Source organism: Symphalangus syndactylus, chromosome 16 (assembly GCF_028878055.3).
Source record: "Symphalangus syndactylus isolate Jambi chromosome 16, NHGRI_mSymSyn1-v2.1_pri, whole genome shotgun sequence".
NCBI classification, from domain to species: domain Eukaryota; kingdom Metazoa; phylum Chordata; class Mammalia; order Primates; family Hylobatidae; genus Symphalangus; species Symphalangus syndactylus.
This window is the reverse complement of record NC_072438.2, coordinates 88,703,932-88,723,123: the sequence shown is the minus strand read 5'-3', so window position 1 is coordinate 88,723,123 and position 19,192 is coordinate 88,703,932. Positions and strand designations below refer to the sequence as shown.

The 19,192-nt window shown below is 43.4% G+C and overlaps 1 protein-coding gene and 1 long non-coding RNA gene across 2 annotated transcripts in view; both read right to left on the bottom strand.

The window, feature by feature from the left end:
- The window catches only part of DNAH5 (dynein axonemal heavy chain 5), a 319,657-nt gene extending 304,147 nt beyond the window's left edge, over positions 1–15,510 (bottom strand). The window contains exons 1-2 of the mRNA XM_055246049.2: positions 15,318–15,510; positions 6,887–6,961 (exon numbers count right to left, since the gene is read on the bottom strand). Coding sequence (XP_055102024.1) covers positions 6,887–6,961; positions 15,318–15,329 — 87 coding nt within the window. The 5' untranslated portion in view covers positions 15,330–15,510. The remainder of the gene's footprint in view (positions 1–6,886; positions 6,962–15,317) is intronic.
- Positions 15,511–15,621: 111 nt separating this feature from the next.
- LOC129464869 (uncharacterized) lies at positions 15,622–17,908 on the bottom strand. Its single transcript, XR_008651786.2, has 3 exons — positions 17,832–17,908; positions 16,595–16,652; positions 15,622–15,732 (listed from the first exon to the last, which is right to left on the bottom strand). It is a non-coding gene; the product is annotated as an uncharacterized lncRNA (long non-coding RNA).
- Between the last annotated feature and the right edge of the window lie 1,284 nt (positions 17,909–19,192).

The following is a 19,192-nucleotide window of genomic DNA, read 5'->3' as shown; positions in this document are numbered from 1 at the left end:
GAACATATTTTAAAGATAAATGAAGTGGCTGGGAGGGATTCTCATTTTTAAGGTTCTAGGTCTAAGCAAGCCTGGGAAAAGAGGACCGAACACCCAAAGATTCTGAGATTCATTTTACCAGCTAAAAAAAATCATATATTCTAGCCCACTATACTAACAAATATAACGAAATATAGATTACATAGAATTTAGAGTCATGAAAAGATCATATAGTTAATATATAAGTGTAATTGCCCTATATGCTCAGCATTGAGTTAGACACAATCATAAGTATTTCCTTAAGAGCTTAAGGGCATAAATAACGTGAATCCTATATCCCATCTTCCAAAAAAGCTTCACATGCATGAGCACAGCTATAAAAAGAGACTGGCTTTGTGGGTGGTTGTGGAATCAGCTTGCCTAATGTACAGACATGCCCCATGCAATGATAAAGCCTGCAATCGGTTGTAATGTGCTGGCTTCTTGAGATTAATCTGACCCAAACACACAGTCCACACCCTCCTCAAGACTTCAGCAGATCCCAGAGGGCTAAGGGTGCAAGATCACCTCCAGCTGTGACCTTCCTCTGAGGGAACCAGGTATATAATGCAACCCATTGCTCAAATTCCACGAAGTGATAAAGTGGCTTGTGAAGACAGCAGACTTCCTCAGAGGTCGGAAGAAGGAAGGCAATTTCCAGGTGAGCCTCAGGTATGCCTGCTGTCAGGCTGTCCTCTGCTCACCTCTGACCCAGGGGATCTTCCCATGACTCCTGCCCCGCACACATCCCAGCCTCCGCCTGCAGGCTTCCCACTGTGCTTCCTCCTGCATGCCTCCATCTCTCTGCCTCTCAGCCACCCACCTGCCGGCCCTAAGATGGTGGTACTGCTATAAATCATTCTCCATGTTCACTCTGCCTTTGCCCCCAGGTCTTATCTCCTATCTCTCATGACCTAACCAGAGTTCCCCCAGCCCCCAACAAGCAAAGACAATTTCCTCCCCAAAAAGGAATTTTGCCATTGAGATCGTGAATTATTTACACTGACCTAGAAGAGTACTATCATCATTCTGTAAAGGCCAACGGTAGATATATTCAAGAAACGTAGACCTTAAAAATTACTACTATAAGCAACTTATAGTCTTACCATGCAAAATAACCTGACCTTGAAGAACAAAGATAAAAGAGTAGAATCCTGTTATAAAATGACTTATTACGCATTTCTGATATGAAAAGATACCTAAACCCTGACACAACTACTTACACTCAAAGCCTGACCTGACACAGAAAATAAGGTTATCTTATTCTTCAGTAGTATTGCTATAAAGGAGTCACACCACAGGTCGAATAGTCTCTTCTGCTCATAAGCTTAAATGGAAGGGGAACCCACAAGCTGGTTGGAGATGAATGACCTCAATTTGAGAGCTCTTCACCCACCTCTTCCCCTTGGCTCTGAGTACAGATGCTCAGATTGCTGCTCACCTAATTTGTCTGTCATTACCATATTTGCCTATAAAATTTCTTCTGCCTGCATGGCTAGCTGTTCACCTGCTTAGGTTCACTGGGAACAGATGCTTGTGTTCATTGCCACAATCCATCTCCAGCAGCATTCATCCATTACACCTGAGTTTCAGCAAACAAGAATCCATGCAAGCCAGAAGACCGGTTCCAGGAGTTCAGGGTGGCAAGCTTGTCACAGACAGGACCCGGGGTGGCTGGTAGAGGCCAATTTGAGACTACACACCACATTGACCCTTCCCATGCATTTCACGCCATAATAATCACATGCGTTTTTGTGCTGAGTCGGTTTTCATTTCTCATTTCATTTGTGTAGGTTTTTCAGCAGTGCTGGGCAAGCTTGTCTTCCCAATGAGGAGGCTGAGAACTAATGCCCTATTTTCAGCTTCTTCTTAAGTCTCCCACATTGCCACATATACAGTAGCGGACAATTAGAGACAATGCCCTGATGTCCAAACCCCCAAAGTGAGACCTCAGGATAATTGTGATGAAAGCAAAGTTAATCTTTAGCTCTTTTCTTCCATCCTTGTATCCTCTTTCTCCCTCCTGCTTCCCTCCTTCCATTGCACGAGCTTCCATGTCACCAGGGTAGCAAGTGACTTAGGCCTACGTGGGCTGCATCTCGATTTAGTGGGGCCTGAGGCTTATTCAAACTGAGGGGTCCATATTAAGAAAGAGAATTAGAAAATTATGAACACAAAGCCAGGTATTAAAGTGAATATTTACTTAGAAACAAAAAATAAAATATAACAAATTACAAATTTTTTAAAACTGACAACACAAAATCCAGGTTAAAAAAAAAGTAGCCAAACGTTTTCATTAACTTCCTGAAAGACTTCCATATCAAATATAGATAATATGGACAGATAATACATATAGATGGTATAGATATATAGGTGTGTTTTTGGCCACAAACTTTTTGACCCTCTCTTTATTCAACAACTTGGTAATATTTTCCAGAGTGAATACAAAAATAATTTAGTCCTTCCTTCAGCAGAGTTGACTGGAACTTGACTTTGTAATGGAGAGACGGAATGCAAAAAACACACAACTTCACAGAGAGATGCATGGCTCTTTGCAGTACAGTTTACAGATTTGTACCCTACAAACACAGGAATTCTGATAAAGCCTATTACACACAATTCCTACCATAAAGGAAGAAATGTATGGTGTGTTTACAACTGTATCACTGCATTATCAGAAATAGCCTTGACGGTAGAAAATTTCCATTTTGGGTTCACGAGATTCCAATTTGCCACTTTGGGCACATCTGATGATTGAAGGTGTTTCCCATACACTGGCTTTCTGGCTCACCCATTTCAAAACTACTCTCTCCTCCATGGAGCATGTGCTTCCACACCTCACCTCCTCATACTATTGCATTGGGCATCACATTTCAACAAGAATTTTGGAGGGACACAACACTTAAACCATAGCATTCTCCTGCCGCCCCCGACCCCGAATTCATGTCTTTCTCACATACAGAATACATTCATTCCATCCCAATAGTCCCAAAAAACTCTTAACTGGTTCCAGCTTCCACTGTAAAGTCTAAGTCCCAAGTCTCATATCAATAGCATCTAAATCAGATGAGGGTGATATTCAAGGTATGATTCATGTGAACCTATGAAATCAAAGAAGTTATGTGCTTCCAAAATGTAATTTTGGGACAGACATAGGATAGACATCCCCCCTCCAAAAAGGAGTAATAGGAAAGATGAAAGAAATGACAGGACCTGACCAAGTCCAAAGTTCAACAGGGCAAACAACATTAAACCTTAAGGCTGACTCCATCTCCCACCTTCTGGTCACTCTGGGGCAGAGGTTAGACCCCCAAGGTTCTGGACAGCCTGGCCCCATGGCTTTGCTGGGCACATCCCACAGGGCAGCTCTCACAGTTGGAGTCTTGTGCCTGCAGCCTTCTTAGGCTGGGGTTGCACACTGATGGCTCTGTAATTCTGGGATCTCAGGGGCAGCCCCAATCCCACAGCTTCACTAGGCATTGCCCTAATGTAGACTCCCTGTGGTGGTCCCAACCCCACCGTTCTGCCAGGCATTGACCTACTGGGGACTCTCTGTGGTGGTCCCGCCCCTGCAGCATTTCTCTGCCCAGACTCCAACACTCTCCAGGGCATCCTTTGAAATCTAGGTGGAGACAGCCATTCCCCCACAGCTCGTGCACTCTGGGTGCCTGCAGAGTTAGCATCATCAGGATGCCACCAAGGTTTACCACTTTCTCTTTTGGAGGCGTGGCCCCAGTGGAGCCACATCCATGGTGCTCTCTCCTGAACATGTTTTCTCATTTTTTACAGGCTAAGAATTTTCCAACTTTTTAGGTTCTGTTTCCCTTTTGATTATAAATTCAATTTTTAATTATTTCTCTATTTTCATATTTTATTATAAGAGTCAAGAGAAGCCACACCACATCCTCAACATTTGGCTTAGAGGTTTCTTCCACTAAATATTCTGCCTTCCACAAAACACTATGACACAAAAACAATTCAGCCAAGTTCTTTGCCACTTTATAATAAGGATGGCCTTTCCTCCAGTTTCCAATAACATATTCCTCATTTCCATCTGAGACCTCATCAAATGACCTTTACTGTTCATATTTCTACCAACATTCTGCAGTCAAATCTCTACCCCTGAGCAATATCCCCTCTACCAACATTCTGATCACAACCACTTAAGCAATCTCTAAAAAGATACAGGCTTTCTCTACAGCTCTCCTCTTCTACGCCCTCACCAGAATTACCCTTTATTTCCATTCATGGCAATGCAGACTTTTTCTAGCCTGCTCCTCCAAACTCCTCCAGCCTCTGCCCATTTCCCTGTTCTAAAGCTGCTTCCACATTTTCAGGTATTTGTTACAGCAGCACCCCACTTCTGGTACCAATTTCTGTCTTAGTTCATTTGGGCTGCTATAACAAAATATCATAGATTGGATAATTTATAAATAATAAAAATATATTTCTCACAATTCTATTTTTTTTTTTTTTTGAGACGGAGTCTCGCTCTGTTGCCCAGGCTGGAGCACAGGGGCGCAATCTCGGCTCACTGCAACCTCCACAGGTTCAAGCAATTCTCCTGCCCTCAGCCTCCCATGTAGCTGGGACTACAGGCATGTGCCACCACACCCAGCTAATTTTTGTATTTTTAGTATAGATGGGGTTTCATCATGTTGGCCAGGCTGGTCTTGAACTCCTGACCTCAGGTGATCCACTCGCCTCAGCCTCCCAAAGTGCTGGGATTACAGGCGTGAGCCACCATGCCTGGCCTATTTCTGACAATTCTAGAGGCTGGAAAGTCCAAGATCAAGACGCTGGCAGGTTCAGTGTCTGGCGAGGGCTCACTCTCTGTTCCATCCATGGCACCTTGTTGCTGCACCTCACATAGTGGAAGTGCTGATGGGACTAATAGACTTCCCTAAGCCCTTTATAAGGACATTACTCCCATTTATGAGAGCACAGCCCTCATGACCTAATAACTTCTTAAAGGCCCCACCTCTTAATACTATTGCACTAAGGATTAAGTTTCAACATGAATTTGGGAGGGACACAGACATTCAAACAACAGAACTTTACTTTCGCAGATTTTACAAAAACACATGCCCACCGAACACATTGCTTAGCCCTTCCCATGTAAGTGAAGGGACCTGAAAGCCAACCTTCAATAGCTCCAGTGTAAACCCAACTCTAGGCTACCTATTCTGAGTTGGGAAAGTGAGTAACTTTTATTAAGTACCTTATCTCACCTTGTATTTTACATTTACTGACTCATTTTATTCTAAACATTATCTTATGAGGAAAGTAACAGTTGCATTTTATAAATGAAAATGCCTAGCATATTTCTCAGAGGATAACAAAAAATAATCCAAAAAACTCTTGAAATGATTGTTTCTAGTGAGCGAGCTAGTGGGCAGGGCTGGGATAAATACATGTTTTGAATTGCACACACATTCATATTGCTTGAGAATTTCTTTTCTTTTTTCCCCATGGCCATTGATTACTTCTTTTTTTTTTTTTTTTTTTCTTGAAACGGGGTCTCACTCTGTTACCCAGGCTGGAGTGCAGTGGCTCAGTCTCAGCTCACTGCAACCTCCGCCTCCCAGGTTCAAGTGATTCTCCTGCCTCAGCCTCCCAAGTAGCTGGGACTACAGGCGCACACCACCATACCCAGCTAATTTTTGTATTTTTCGTAGAGAGGGGTTTCACCATGTTAGCCAGGATGGTCTCAATCTCCTGACCTCATGATCCGCCCGCATCGGCCTCCCAAAGTGCTGGGATTACAGGCATGAGCCACCGCACCAGGCCATGAATTTTAATGTCTTTGGCTATTCGTACAATACTGAAAAAATCAGTTAGAAAAAACAATTCAGATGCACATTTCTAGTGAAGTTCATATGTGGATCTTTTCACGGGTACACATCTGAAGACATCATTATGTTTGGGGAGTTTTTCTGGCTATCTGATGTTTTTATGTTTTTTTCTGAGGTTAAAAATTAAACACATAAATGTAATTCTAAAGTTGACAGTATCAAAAAATTGGAAAAATTCTGAGGCTGAGTTTACATAATTCTAAAACCAGATCAACTTGACTAAATTTAGTAACTTCAACGAGAAAAAAAATGAAGTTTATTTATTTGGTTTGTCTGGCAAAACAATATGTGTTTAAATAGTATTCTGTAAACAATGTTTAATCATCAAGATATTACCATTATAAATATAGATCTATATTTTCAAAATACACAGATACATACACACACGGTAGCTTAAAAAAAACTACCAGTATTTTTGTTTAGCAGATCAAAAGTTCCCACTAATGCTAGAAATTTGCAATGTCTAATAGAAGACTTTGAGTTTACTTTTTTAAAAAGATTTTCCTTACTTTAATTAATTTTAGGATCTACTTCTTGATATAATCTTTCAAATGTACTTGTTTATTAATATATATATATATTTGTTCAGAAAGCCACTTTCGCAGAAATCAAAGAACAACTGTAAGCTGCGATTATAAGAACAAAATCATTTTAAAGAACAAAACACAACTGTGATAGTAATTGAAAACTGAGCAATAGACGTCTTTTTTGATAAACAAAAGAATGTACAACTTAAAAGTTCCAGTTGATACAGCATCTGGATGCTTTGAAGCAAAAAGGTTTTGTTTTTAATGACTAGCATTTTTATAGCATTTCTGATAGTCACCTGATAATAGAAATACATCATTCTCATTGTCCTTTTTCATTTTGTCTTAATAGCAGTAAATTAATCTAACTGATCTATTTCTATAAATTGTATTCTTGCTATTAATTATAAATCTGAAGAAGAAAACATCAGAGTTACATATAAAATTCTTAAAAATGTTTCCACTTGATAATAAATATTCCCTTACCAAAAAAATTTGGGCCTGGGAGAATTTCATTTCTTGTTTTTTGATTGTGAAGAAAATGCATGTGCATTTTTCATCCTGTATTGATTTGAATAATAGAGATTCACTTATAATGTGAGCAATACTTTGACTTCTCTGGTAGGTAAGATCTAATGGCAAATTAAAAGCCACTTAAGAGATTACCATTAGCCCTGGTCAGAAAGAAGACAAATTAGTCCTTCCTCCCTCTCACCTCTCTCTCATACTCCATTCATGACTTCTGAGGCAGCCAGTAGTTCCAAGGATGGCCACAAAAACATCCCATCCCCCATGCTTGTCCTTCAGTGTGAGCGTGACATTCTTCCCATTGAGAAGTGGGGTCTCCACTTCTCAATGCGGAGTGGAGGAGAGACTGTCACTGCTTTTACAAATAGATTACAGTGGAAGTGATTTCGAAGGCTGGGTCATAAAAGTGATGCGGCCAAGCCTTGCTCTCTGGAATACTCTCTCTTTGAAGCTTTCAGCCACCATGAAAGCAGCCCACTGCCCTGAGGCTGCCCTGCTGGAAGCAGGCCCAAAGTGACCCATGTGAAGACACCACATGGAGCTGTCTGAGATTACACAAGGAGAGAGAGAGGTGCTGGATCAGCCCCAGCTATTCCAGCCTCCCAAGCCCCACAGGAGAGACCCCCATGCCAGAACCATCCAACTCATCCCTTCCCCAGTTTCCTGACCTATGGAAATCGGAAGACAGAATACAATGATCGTTGCTATTTCAAGCCACTAACTTTGGGAGTAATCTGCTGTGCAGCAGTGATATCAAGAACAAGCTCCAACTTTCTGGAACTTCCTCTTTCACTTGAAAAGAAATGCTTCGAATATTGCTGCTTCATGTCTGTTTAACTATCTTTTATTGTGAAACAGGGCCACCAAATCTAGGTCAAGAGTCCCCCTGGCCCAGCTGTTCCTCATCTGAAAGAGAAAAAAGAGAGGAGAACCCTGTGAAATGTCAGGCCACGTGGAGAGCAAAGGGAGAGATCAGTTACAGCCACCTTTCTCTGATGAGCTGCGGGCTAGCTAATTAAAGGCTTTTGCTGCCTAAACCGGAGAGGGGAAAGAAGGTAAAAGGCATGAGTACCAAACAACACAATTGTTTTGAAATCCAAGCAATGTGGAGTCAGAAAGGCCCAGGAGTTAAAGAACAAGGAGTCCTTTTCTATTCCCTTTTTCCTATTAATAATGCATCTTGCATTGCAAAAGTTATCAATACCCAGTGGCAGCAGCACACTGGGGTGCAAAGGTCTGGGTTTCATCACTGCACTTACAAGCTGTTTGACTTTGGGCAAGCCACTTAACTTCTTTTAGCCTCTGCATTTTCATCATTGAAATGAAACCACCACACTTACTCTGTGAGGTGAAAGGAAACTGCACATGTATGTAGCATGCATAGCACAGAGCAGGTCTTCAGAAATGATGACTACTTCTCCATCTTTCTTTTCTGGTATTGGTTCTGCTGCTCATTAGCTGTGTGACTTTAGGAAACTGACTTAACCTCTCTGAGCTTTGGTTTAAACTGTGAAATGATGGGTTGATCTAAATAGCCTCTCAATCTCCTTTATTATTTTCTTCCTTAGATTTCTGCAATCACCTCCTAACTTGTCTCTCCCTCTCTCGTCCCATCCTGTCCCAAACCATCCCACACATGCTTCCAGGGCCACCTTGGTACTCAGCAAGGCAGCTCAGATTTCAAGGATAAGTCCCAAAACTCAGTACATGAGCCTCTTCATGGCGGGACTTGAAAGTCCCTCTGCAGCCTCAGCCTCAACATCCTTCTATGACTCTCCGCCGCCCCAGCTGCACCAAACCACTCAGTCCCCCACCAGTGGCAAGCCCTCTAGTCCTTTGCCAGCCTCCTCCCCTTTGCCACATTGTTACCTTCCATTTCATCATCTAGCCTCAACTCAAGCATCGCCTTCCAGAAAGCCCTCTTTGACACTCCCAGGCAGGAGTCTGTTCTCCAGCTTTCTACGACAAAAACAGTCCAGTGAATGCTTCCAACCTAGAACTTAACATAATCATTGAAATGGCCCCTCTGTTTCTTCCAGCTCAGTTTTAACCTCCCTGAGGGCAGGGACTTGTCCACCTTTCATCTCATTATCCTCAACACCACAGGAATACAAAAATAAAGGTTTGTTGGACACAGAATGCTGAGCAAACAACACACTTAACCGCTGTTATGCCTATGTTCAGAAATTCACACCACTTCAGCTCCTTGAGGGGTTAACAGACTTTGGCCATCCTAACTTGCATCGGCTGATGAGAAAAATCTTCAAAATGCAGCACCTGAATGTGTTCCTTTTAAGTCATCATTGTACAATCGATAAGTTTTGGTAAAAGATTTTTTGAAAGACCAAAAATATGGTGTTTTATTTTTCTTCCTTATATTCTGGAGTTTGAATTTCAAATTCACATCCAGAATCAGCTTTGTGTCTTAAAGGACAAAACTCCATGAACAAAAGCACACAGATAATTTTCTAGCATGGAAAAGGCTGAGATTGAGTCTGGAGGGGAAACGGAAAAACAGACAGGGTAGGAGGAGGCGTCCCACACCTGAGAGCTGGACAGGGCTGGCAGAATGAAGGAGGCAGCCGGAAAGCAAACCAGTAGGGACAAGGGACTCAGCCTCTTGGGGATCACTCCCAGGGGAGCTTATTCCATTCCTCAAGTCCTGATTCCTGCAGCCCCCTGTTCCAAACCTATCCCCCTTGCAGACCCACACCTTTTGTCTTGCTTCTTTCCCTCCCCACACCCAACCCTGGCGTTGTGTTCCCATCACCCGCTATTCAAAAAGACAAAGTGGGCAAGAGTCCAGACCTTTGCTCTGAATGACTTGAGTTTCAGTTCATCTCTGACATATACTTGCCGCATGCCCTTGAGCCAACCTTGAGCTTTAACCTCTTTGAGCCCCAATTTTCCCACCTGTAAATTCCAGTTTATATACCAGCACGAGGCTATAATATATCGGTATTAACTGAGATGATCTGGGCAAACTGCTTAGCATAGTATGGTAGTCAGCTCAGGATGCCATAACAAAATCCCATAGACTTAGTGCTTAAATACCAGAAATTTGCCTTCTCACAGTTCTGGAAGCCACAAGTCCAAGATTAAGGTTTGGTTTCTTCTGACGCCTCTCTCCTTGGCTTGCAGATGGCTACCTTCTCACTGGATCCTCACATGGTCACCCCTCGGTCTCTGTGTCTCAGGGTTCTAATCTCTTCTTACAAGGACACCGATCATATTGGATTGGAGCCCACACATATGACCTCATTTGACCTTAACTACCCCTTTAATGGCCCTATCTCCAAATACATTCCAAGGTACTGGGGATTTAGGAATTCAATGTACAAACTTGGAGAGGGCATAATTTAGCCCATAACACATAGTAAGCACTTATGCTGTGGTACTTACCAAAACCTGCCTTGTCAGTTACAATGCTGATGTCCTTTTACTAAATTCTAAGTGCTGTGGGCTGACAGGAGGGCTTGGTCTTTTTTATTCTTTCTTATTGATGATCACCCAGGCCCTATCTGGTCCTCGGCCCTGGCTGCAGCAGCATCTCCTCCTGCCTCCTGCTGCTGCCTCCACCATGAGCTCCACTCCTAGCCTCCAATGGCCTTGGGTCTTCTCAGAGGTCATTTCTTCTGGCTGGACGGCTCTGTTCCTCCTCCGGCCTCTCCTGGTCTCTTTCTGGATGTGAACCAGGCCCTCCACGCCCTCTGCATAGTCCCACAAGGCTGTCAGCTCCACCCAGGCGAGGACTCTTGTCTGTTTCTTCCCTGACATATCCTCAGCCCCAACACAGTTGCTGATACTTAGTTGATCTTCCTTTGGGGAACATTGCTAGAGTCAGCAATGACACCATTCTCTGAGCTAGGCCTTGCCTGGTTCTTTGTAAGGAACAATCAGATGGACATCTCAGGACACCACTGCATCACAAGCTCTTTCATTGTGTAGCCAACAGGCTAAACAGTGTTCAGAAATGATCCACAGAGCTTTCAGCCTTCCAAGAGTATGACTTTATTTATTTTTCCAGTGTCCAAGCAGTCCAGAAAAGTCACACCCACTCCCTGGGGTGGATGCGGAGCTGAGGCCACATCCCCACAGCCAAGCCCTGCTGGCCCAATCTGGAAGCTGCTTCAAAAAAGAAAGATATTCTCATATTCTGACTCTTGGTGTTACCTCCTCAGAGCAGAAATGACGACCTATGGGAGTCTGATCATAATTCTATTACCCCATAATTCTATTACCCCATCTGGGATAGGTACAATGGCAGGCTTTCTCTATTGAATAGACATTACAACAGCACAAGCTTTGGACAGATTCCTCACAAGAATCTGACAATTATCACATGTGCACTCTCCTTTCTCAATACACTGACTCCATCTCCTGGAAGGCAGGCCACTGATCTTGCTGTAAGTTACCCAAAAATAGTGGACAGTAGTCACAATTTGTTCATCTCATTTGGTCCTCACAAAAAAGAGGGGAAGCATCATTAATTGTGTAATGAATGTTAGGAGAGCTCCAGCGTCCTAAAGGGGAATTTGAAAAAAAGGTCTGTCAGAAAGCATGCAGTATGTAGGCCAGGTGCAGTGGCTCATGCCTGTAATTCCAGCACTTTGGGAGGCTGAGGTGAGCGGATCACTTGATGTCAGGAGTTCGAGACCACCCTGGCCAACAGGGCAAAAACTGGTCTCTACTAAAAATACAAAAATTAGCCAGGTGTAATGGCACATGCCTATAATCCCAACTACTCAGGAAGCTGAGACAGGAGAATCACTTGAACCCGGGAGGCAGAGGTGTAGTGAGCTGAGATCGCGCCATTGCATTCCAGCCTGGGCGATAGAGCGAAAATCCATCTTAGAAAAAACAAAAAGAAAAAGAAAGAAAGAAAAAAGAAAAGAAAAAAAAGCATGCAGTATGTATTTTAGAAGGAAAGAAGGAAAAAGAGGATGAGGGAGGGAGAGGGAAAGAGGAAGAAATGAGGGAGGGAAGGAGGGAAAGAGGAAGAAATGAAGGAGGGAGGGAGGGAAGGAGGAGGGGATGGAGGGAGAGAGGGAAGAAGAGATGAATGAAGGAAGAAAGAGGGAGGGTGGCCAGGTGCGCTGGCTCATGCCTGGTAATTCTAGCACTTTGGGAGGCCGAGGCGGGTGGGTCACTTGAGCCCAGGAGTTCGAGACCAGCCTGGGCAACATGGTGAAACCCCATCTCTACTAAAAATACAAAAAATTAGCAGGGATTGGTGGCAGGTGCCTGTGATCCCAGCTACTCAGGAAGCTGTGGTATGAGAATCGCAGGAGAATGGAGAATTGCTTGAACTCTTGGAGGCGGAGGTTGCAGAATGCACCACTGCACTACAGCCTGGGCGACAGAGTGAGACTCTTGTCTCAAAAAAAAAAGAAAAACAAAAACAAAAGAAGGAGGGCAAAGGCGGAGAGGGAAGGAAAAATGGAGGAAGAAAAGAAAAAGGAAAGGTCATATTCCCCAGAGCCTTTCCACAGTACTTTAAACATAGTAGGTACTTAATAAGTATTTATGGAATTGAACTGAACTGCTCAGGTATCTGTAATACCATTTTCTCAACTCCAGCCTCACTTTCTAAGCATTTTCTCTAGAGAGAGGTAAATAGAAAAAGAAAGCATCCATTCCACCAGTTCTAAGCCCTTCATCCCACGCATCGGGCCTGGCCATGGGCCAGGCCTGTCCCTGCAAGGACAGGACAAACTGATCCATGTCCTGTCTCGAAGCTGGTTTCCTGGCAGGACTGTAACTCAACATTCTGGGAAATACAAATATCCCTGGTAGGTAACTTACTCTTGAGTTGAAGCCGTTGGTTTCTATTCATAAACAAAGTAATGAGTGAGCAGTTGCTCAACTCTTTTTTTGTGTGTTTGTTAAAAGGAAGGCCATAAGATTGTAAAGCCAAATGCAAACAGAACAGAGGTATAAATAAACAGCCGTTCTGGTGAGTGCCAGGAAAGAGCTTAGCGTGACTAAAGGAGAAAATGTAACAGGTAAACTTCCTTCTAGCATTTCTTATGCAGTAGGAATCAATTCCTCGAAATAGCCATACTCACTGTATCCTTTTCCCAGTACTGAGACCAGCCTTGGCCACACCATTACCAGGCACCTGGGGAAAACAAACACAAGGGACCCTGCCTTCCTGGGAGAATTGAACATTCTGTGAAAGTGACATTTCAGGGATGCAACAATTTCTACACCTTCTATTTGCTTGAGTGTCTATTTGCTTCTATCTTTCCTAAATAATATAACCACGAAAATCCATATTTGCAGAATGCATAATAAATTATTAGGGCTACCAAAATCCTTTCCAAATCAATCCTGGACGAGGGGCACTAACCTGCCAATGATGAGGGTTAAGAAAATCATGCAGTACAGGAAACAGAGGACTGGGCCATAGGTTTGTTTCATGATTGCTGGTCTTCACTTTGATCTGCACATGCTCATTTACCACCTTCCACCATACTTCCAGCTTAAGTAAAATGGGGATTGCTTACTTAGCTGGGGAGAGCAAGAGTCGTAAAACAGTGTTTACAAAGATGTGACCCGAGTGAACAGAAAACTGAAAATATTTACCAAAGGATGCTAAGTGTGTCTTAGGAGAAGAATGTTGTGCTAACATTTTTGAGGTCACTATTCTTTACAATTTTTTCTAACTATAAATTATGTATGTATAAAATCTGTATATTCATTATAGAAATGTTAAAAGAGAATTAAAATCCTCTTTGATGCCACTAGCCAGAGATAATCAGTATCAATATTTTGGTATATGTTCTTTGATTCTGCTTTCTATAGATATTTATATACCGTTTTTATTTTCATAAAATTGGAACCTATTGCTTCAATAATTTACTTTTTTCACTCATTAATTGTAAACATTTTCCCATGTTATTAAACATTTTCCAGTAACACTTGGAGGGAGGGGAGAGGTCTTTGCAAATTTAATAGATGAAAAGAAGTATATCAATTTAATTTCCTAGTTTACTATGGAAGTTAAATAAGAGATATTTGATAATTTTCAAATTCTTTAAGTTCAACTTCAACAGACTGAGAGAAAATTAGAGGCAAAGAGCATAGCGCTGAAACCTGAAAGCAAGCATAATTAATAAAATATAAGAACCCAGATGAAAGCTAATAGCCATGATTTATATCCTTAAAGGGGAAAACTTGGTGAATTTATGTAAGATTGTATTATATATGGATTTAAAATTAAGACATAGAAAAAAGTCATGGGTTTACTGGTATTAGAAGTAACAATGTCATCTGTCATTTCAGGGTCACCATTTTCTTTGACAGAAAATGAGAACAGTCACTTGAAATACTAAAAAGTGCTAACGAGTATGTCTTCAATAAACACAAAATATAGTGAAAATTCCAAGTATTTATGACATAAATTATATGAAAATAAGAATATTAATATGTGTCTACCATAAAAGGATACACACAAAAATAAAAGCCAATTTTGAGCAAGGTAAATATTTACAGAGAGGAGGAAAATGCTGAAGTATTATTTGCATAATCTAGATACATTGCTCTTAATTCAACAAGTATAAATTTATATCTTTAAAATCATGACAAAGTGCATATTTTATCGATTAGCATAATAGATCCCTATAGTTATACGACTATAGTGTACCTGATGAAAATATATATGAATGCAAACGTCCTTGAAGATAAATGCAAAAACAAGTACTGTACTTGGATTATTCTTCATTCCACAATATTCACTTGAAAAAAAAAAAGAGCCAGACTAATGAAATGAAAGCTGATTTAAATGTACAGCGTGCGTTTCCAGCTGCACCTGCTCGGATGCGCACCGAGGCAAATTTAAGAGACAGAAAGAATCCACCCAGCGGGGCTTTCTCTGCACACCGTACCCCTCTCTCTCTCCAAGGGAACTAAACATTCGCTTTTGTCCAAACCCAAAGGCTAATGAGAGCTGGTAACAGCCAACAAGCGACAGACACAAAAGCGACCTTCGCCACACCTGGATATCTCTGATGCTCGCTATGGGCCTATGGGTGGACTGGGTCCACGTCGCAGACAACCAATGGCCTTTTTAGCAGCAAGAGGAAGAGGAGGAAGTCCCTGAACTTAGTGCGTTTTGCATTTTGGGGTGCCCTGGTGGGCGTGACTGACAACTACCACCTGGGGAAAAAAACGTGCAAAATTCTAGAAACAGCAATCCCAGCCCTAAAAGGTCAAGAAAGTGCTTTTGGCCCCCAAACTCTGAAAACGCCGGACCACAAGCCGAGCCACCCCCCCGGCCTCTGCGGCCAACCCCGCTAGCCAGGGAGCCCCGGGCCGCTCGGCCGCGCATGCGCCTCGGCGGCCCTGGCTGGGCGTGGGAGCCGCGTGGCCCGAGCGCGCACAGTACCAGCTTGTCCATGGCGCTGTGCTGCGGTGCTCCGCTGGGACTCAGCGCTCCCCCGGTGCAGGGAGGACCCCGCCGCAGCCGCCGCGCCCTGCCCGCGTCTGCTCTCGGGAGTCCGCTCAGGCCGCCCGGCTCGCCGGCTGTTTGCTGCTCCTGCCGTTGCCATGGCAACGCGCAATGCTCCGCCTGGGCCTGGCCACCGCCCCTCGCGCGGCGCGGCGCGGCGCGGCGCTTCCCGGGTTCCGGCTTCCGAGCTACTTGAACGCTCGGAGCCGGCTCCGGTTCCGGGGAAGCCCAGAGCTTCCGGCCTGCCACGGGGCCCCAGATGCCGTTTCTTTACTATTTTCCGTCAGATTTCTCTTAGCTCTGCCCTGATTGTGTAGCATTTGTTTGAATGCGGAATTTTGAGTGTTTCTAGCTTTAGAAGGAAAAAATAATTCAAAATGAAATTTAGAAGATTTCAACATTAATTCGCACAGTCTTAATTATTAGTCTTAGACTGTAAGTTTTCGATTCTTCTCATTGCTTCCGTGTCTGGTACCTTCACAGCTATTTCTCCAGCTAAGACGTCCATAGAAACGTTTAACTTTGAGTTTTAATCTATAGGTAATAAAGATAACTTTCTAAATACTGTACACCCATCAGAATAATACTTCATTGGCATGTATGAATTCCAAGGAAATTTGCCTTAAAACACTTTCCAAAGAAATTTGAATAGAAATATTTCGTATCTGCAAAATCTTTCTCATCTGGGCCAGCACTGTCCAATAGAAATATAATGCCTGACACATGTGAAAGTTTATGTTTTTAGGAGCCATGTTTTAAAAAGTAAAAGAAGCAGGTGAAATTAATTTTAATAGTATGTTTCAGTTTCTTCATTCATTAATGAATAAAGTCATTACTATGTTTCAGCCAAAATATTATTTCAATATGCTACCAATATAAAAATGATTCATGAGACAGTTTACATTATTTTATCATACTAGTGCTCGAAATCTGATGTGTATTTTACACATACAGCACATCTCAATTTGGACTAGCCACATTTCAAGTGCTCAATGGCCAGTGTGACTGGTGGCTACTGTATTGGTCAGAGCAGATCCACTAGGTCAGCGCTTCCCAAACTTTTTGGCACCAGGGATTGGTTTCGTGAAAGACAGTTTTTCCACAGATGGGGCAGGGGGTGGTTTCCGGATGATTCAATCACATTACATTTATTGTGCACTTTATTTCTATTATTATTGTATTGTAATATATAATGAAATAATTATACAACTCACCATAATGTAGAATCAGTGGGAGTCCTGATCTTGTTTTCCTGCAACTAGATGGTCCCATCTGGGGGTGATGGGAGACAGTGACTAATCATCAGGCATTAGATTCTCTTAGGAGTGTGCAACCTAGATCTCTCCCATGGGCGGTTCACAATAGCATTGGTGTTCCTGTAAGACTCTAATGCCCTGGCTGATCTGACAGGAGGTGGAGCTCAGGCAGTAATGTGAGTGATGGGGAGCACCTGTAAGTACAGATGAAGCTTCTTTGGCTTATCTGCCTCTCACCACCTGCGATGAGGTCTGGTTCCTTAACAGACCATGGACCTGGGTTGGGAGCCCCTGCACTAGATAGACTATGAATTCTAGGAAGACCAGCCCCAGATCTCCATGAGGCGGGGAGGATTTCATCTCCTTGGCAGGCCTACTAAAACCTGATTAACTCTTTTTTTTTTTTTTTTTCAACTGAGTTTTGCTCTTGTTGCCCAGGCTGGAGTGCAATGGCCAAGTCTTGGCTCACTGCAAACTCTGCCTCCAGGTTAAAGCAATTCTCCTGCTTCAGCCTCCCAAGTAGCTGAGATTACAGGCACCTGCCACCAGGCCCGGCTAATTTTTTTTTTTTTTTTAGTACAGATGGGTTTTCACCATGTTGGCCAGGCTCGTCTCGAACTCCTGACCTCAGTTGATCCGCCCTCATCCGCCTCCCAAAGTGCTGGGATTACAGGCGTGAGCCACTGTGCCCAGGATTTTTTTTTTTTAATTGAGACAGAGTCTCGCTCTGTCACCCAGGCTGGAGTGCAGTGGCACCATCTTGGCTCACTGCCACCTTCACCTCCCGTATTCAAGTGATTCTCCTGCTTTCAGCAGACAGCTGGAATGTCATTTCTGCTTTTCTCAGTTTCTGAAAAGAAAGCCGGGATTACTGGCACACGCCACAGCGCCCGGCTGATTTTTGTATTTTTAGTAGAGACGGATTTTCGCCATGTTGGCCAGGCTGGTCTTGAACTCCTGACCTTAGGTGATCCCTCCGCCTCCCAAAGTGCTGAGATTACAGGTGTGAGCAACTGTGCTGGGCCCTGATTAACTCTTGAACAAGTGTTCCCATTCTTACCAGAGGGGGAAAAATTCTTAAGTGGCAAAAACACTTTTCAGAAACTGAGAAAAGTAGAAATGACATTCCAGCCGTCTGCTTTTGTAGACAGTTTGTGTAACTTTGCCTACAAAGGGTATCTTTGCCCCGTGGTACCTCTCGTGATAGCCTGAAGAGGAAGCCAGCCGGGACTCAAGGTCACTGGGCTTCTTGCTGCTGTCAGGGAATGCACAGTGTCATTGTCCTGCCTCCCTCACTAGAATATCATCAGAGTTCTGTGTAACCCTCATAATCACCTTAGAAGGTTTTAGAACCAGGCCCTCAAGAAAACAGTGTTTGTTTTAACAGAGGTAAAAACTCTGCTTGGTCAAAGTATGCAGCTTAAAGGGAAAAGTCTGTCCATAGAGGGTAGGTCTAAGGAGGGGACCTGTGAGCTAATACTTGTCTAGGTAATTTTATGTATTAACTCATTTTATCTTAAAACATCTTCTAAACTTGGCCATTATCATCAGTGCCCCTACCTATTACAGATGAGACACAGAGAAAGATGAAGTGGCCTCCCTGAGGCTACATAAGCAGAAGAGTAGAAGGAGCTGGGAGCCCTGGTTCCACCTCGTGCGTCTGGACTCTATTGAGATGACAGACAGTACTGAAGGTGGGCGGTGGGGCGGGCGTCGAGGGAGGGGCACCTTCAGGGAAGCTTCTGTGTTGGGCGCTTCTGTGCTGACATGAGTCTTTCTGATTTCAGAAAGAGACCGGGGGTAAAGCTGGGCTAATACAATCTTATAGTTCCCTGTGCCTTTTTAGGCAAAATGTGACCTACACACTTTTATCTTTGATGTTCCCTTCCTTCTAAAAGTCCTTTGCTCCCCGAAAGATGTATGCTGTTTAGGATCCCCAAGCTACAGTGGACTTCCTTGGGTCTGGCCTGGGTTTCAGAGCTTCCCCAGCCATCCTGGTCTACCATTAATACTTAACAACTCCCTCCCCCGGGCACTACCCCCATAGGACCCCCTTGTGGCTTTCCTGCTAATATTATAGATTAATTTCTGCAGCGAGAAATTGTTGGTCAGAACAAGATAGCTGGCTCAGGGGGCTCTCACACCCTTCCTACAGCCGTACTCGTAAACTTGACCTTCTGGAGATGGAGTCAGCTCAGTGATGGGAAGCTTGAGTGAGATGACTGGCTGGTGGGGAAGATGCTGGAGGTGAAGGAGCTTGCAGGCTCCTTTGATCTTGCCTGTCCAGATTGTGGCTGGAAATGATCCTATGATTAAAGGAATTAGATTAAACTGCTTCAGGAAATAATGCCATTTATTTCTTTTCCTAAAAACTTTTTTTTTTTTTTTTGAGATGGAAACTTGCTCTGTCGCCCAGGCTGGAGTGCAGTGAGGCAATCTCAGCTCACTGCAACCTCTGCCTCCTGGGTTCAAGCGATTCTCTTGTCTCAGCCTCCCGAGTAGCTGGGACTACAGGCATGTGCCACCATACCTGGCTAATTTTTGTATTTTTAGTGG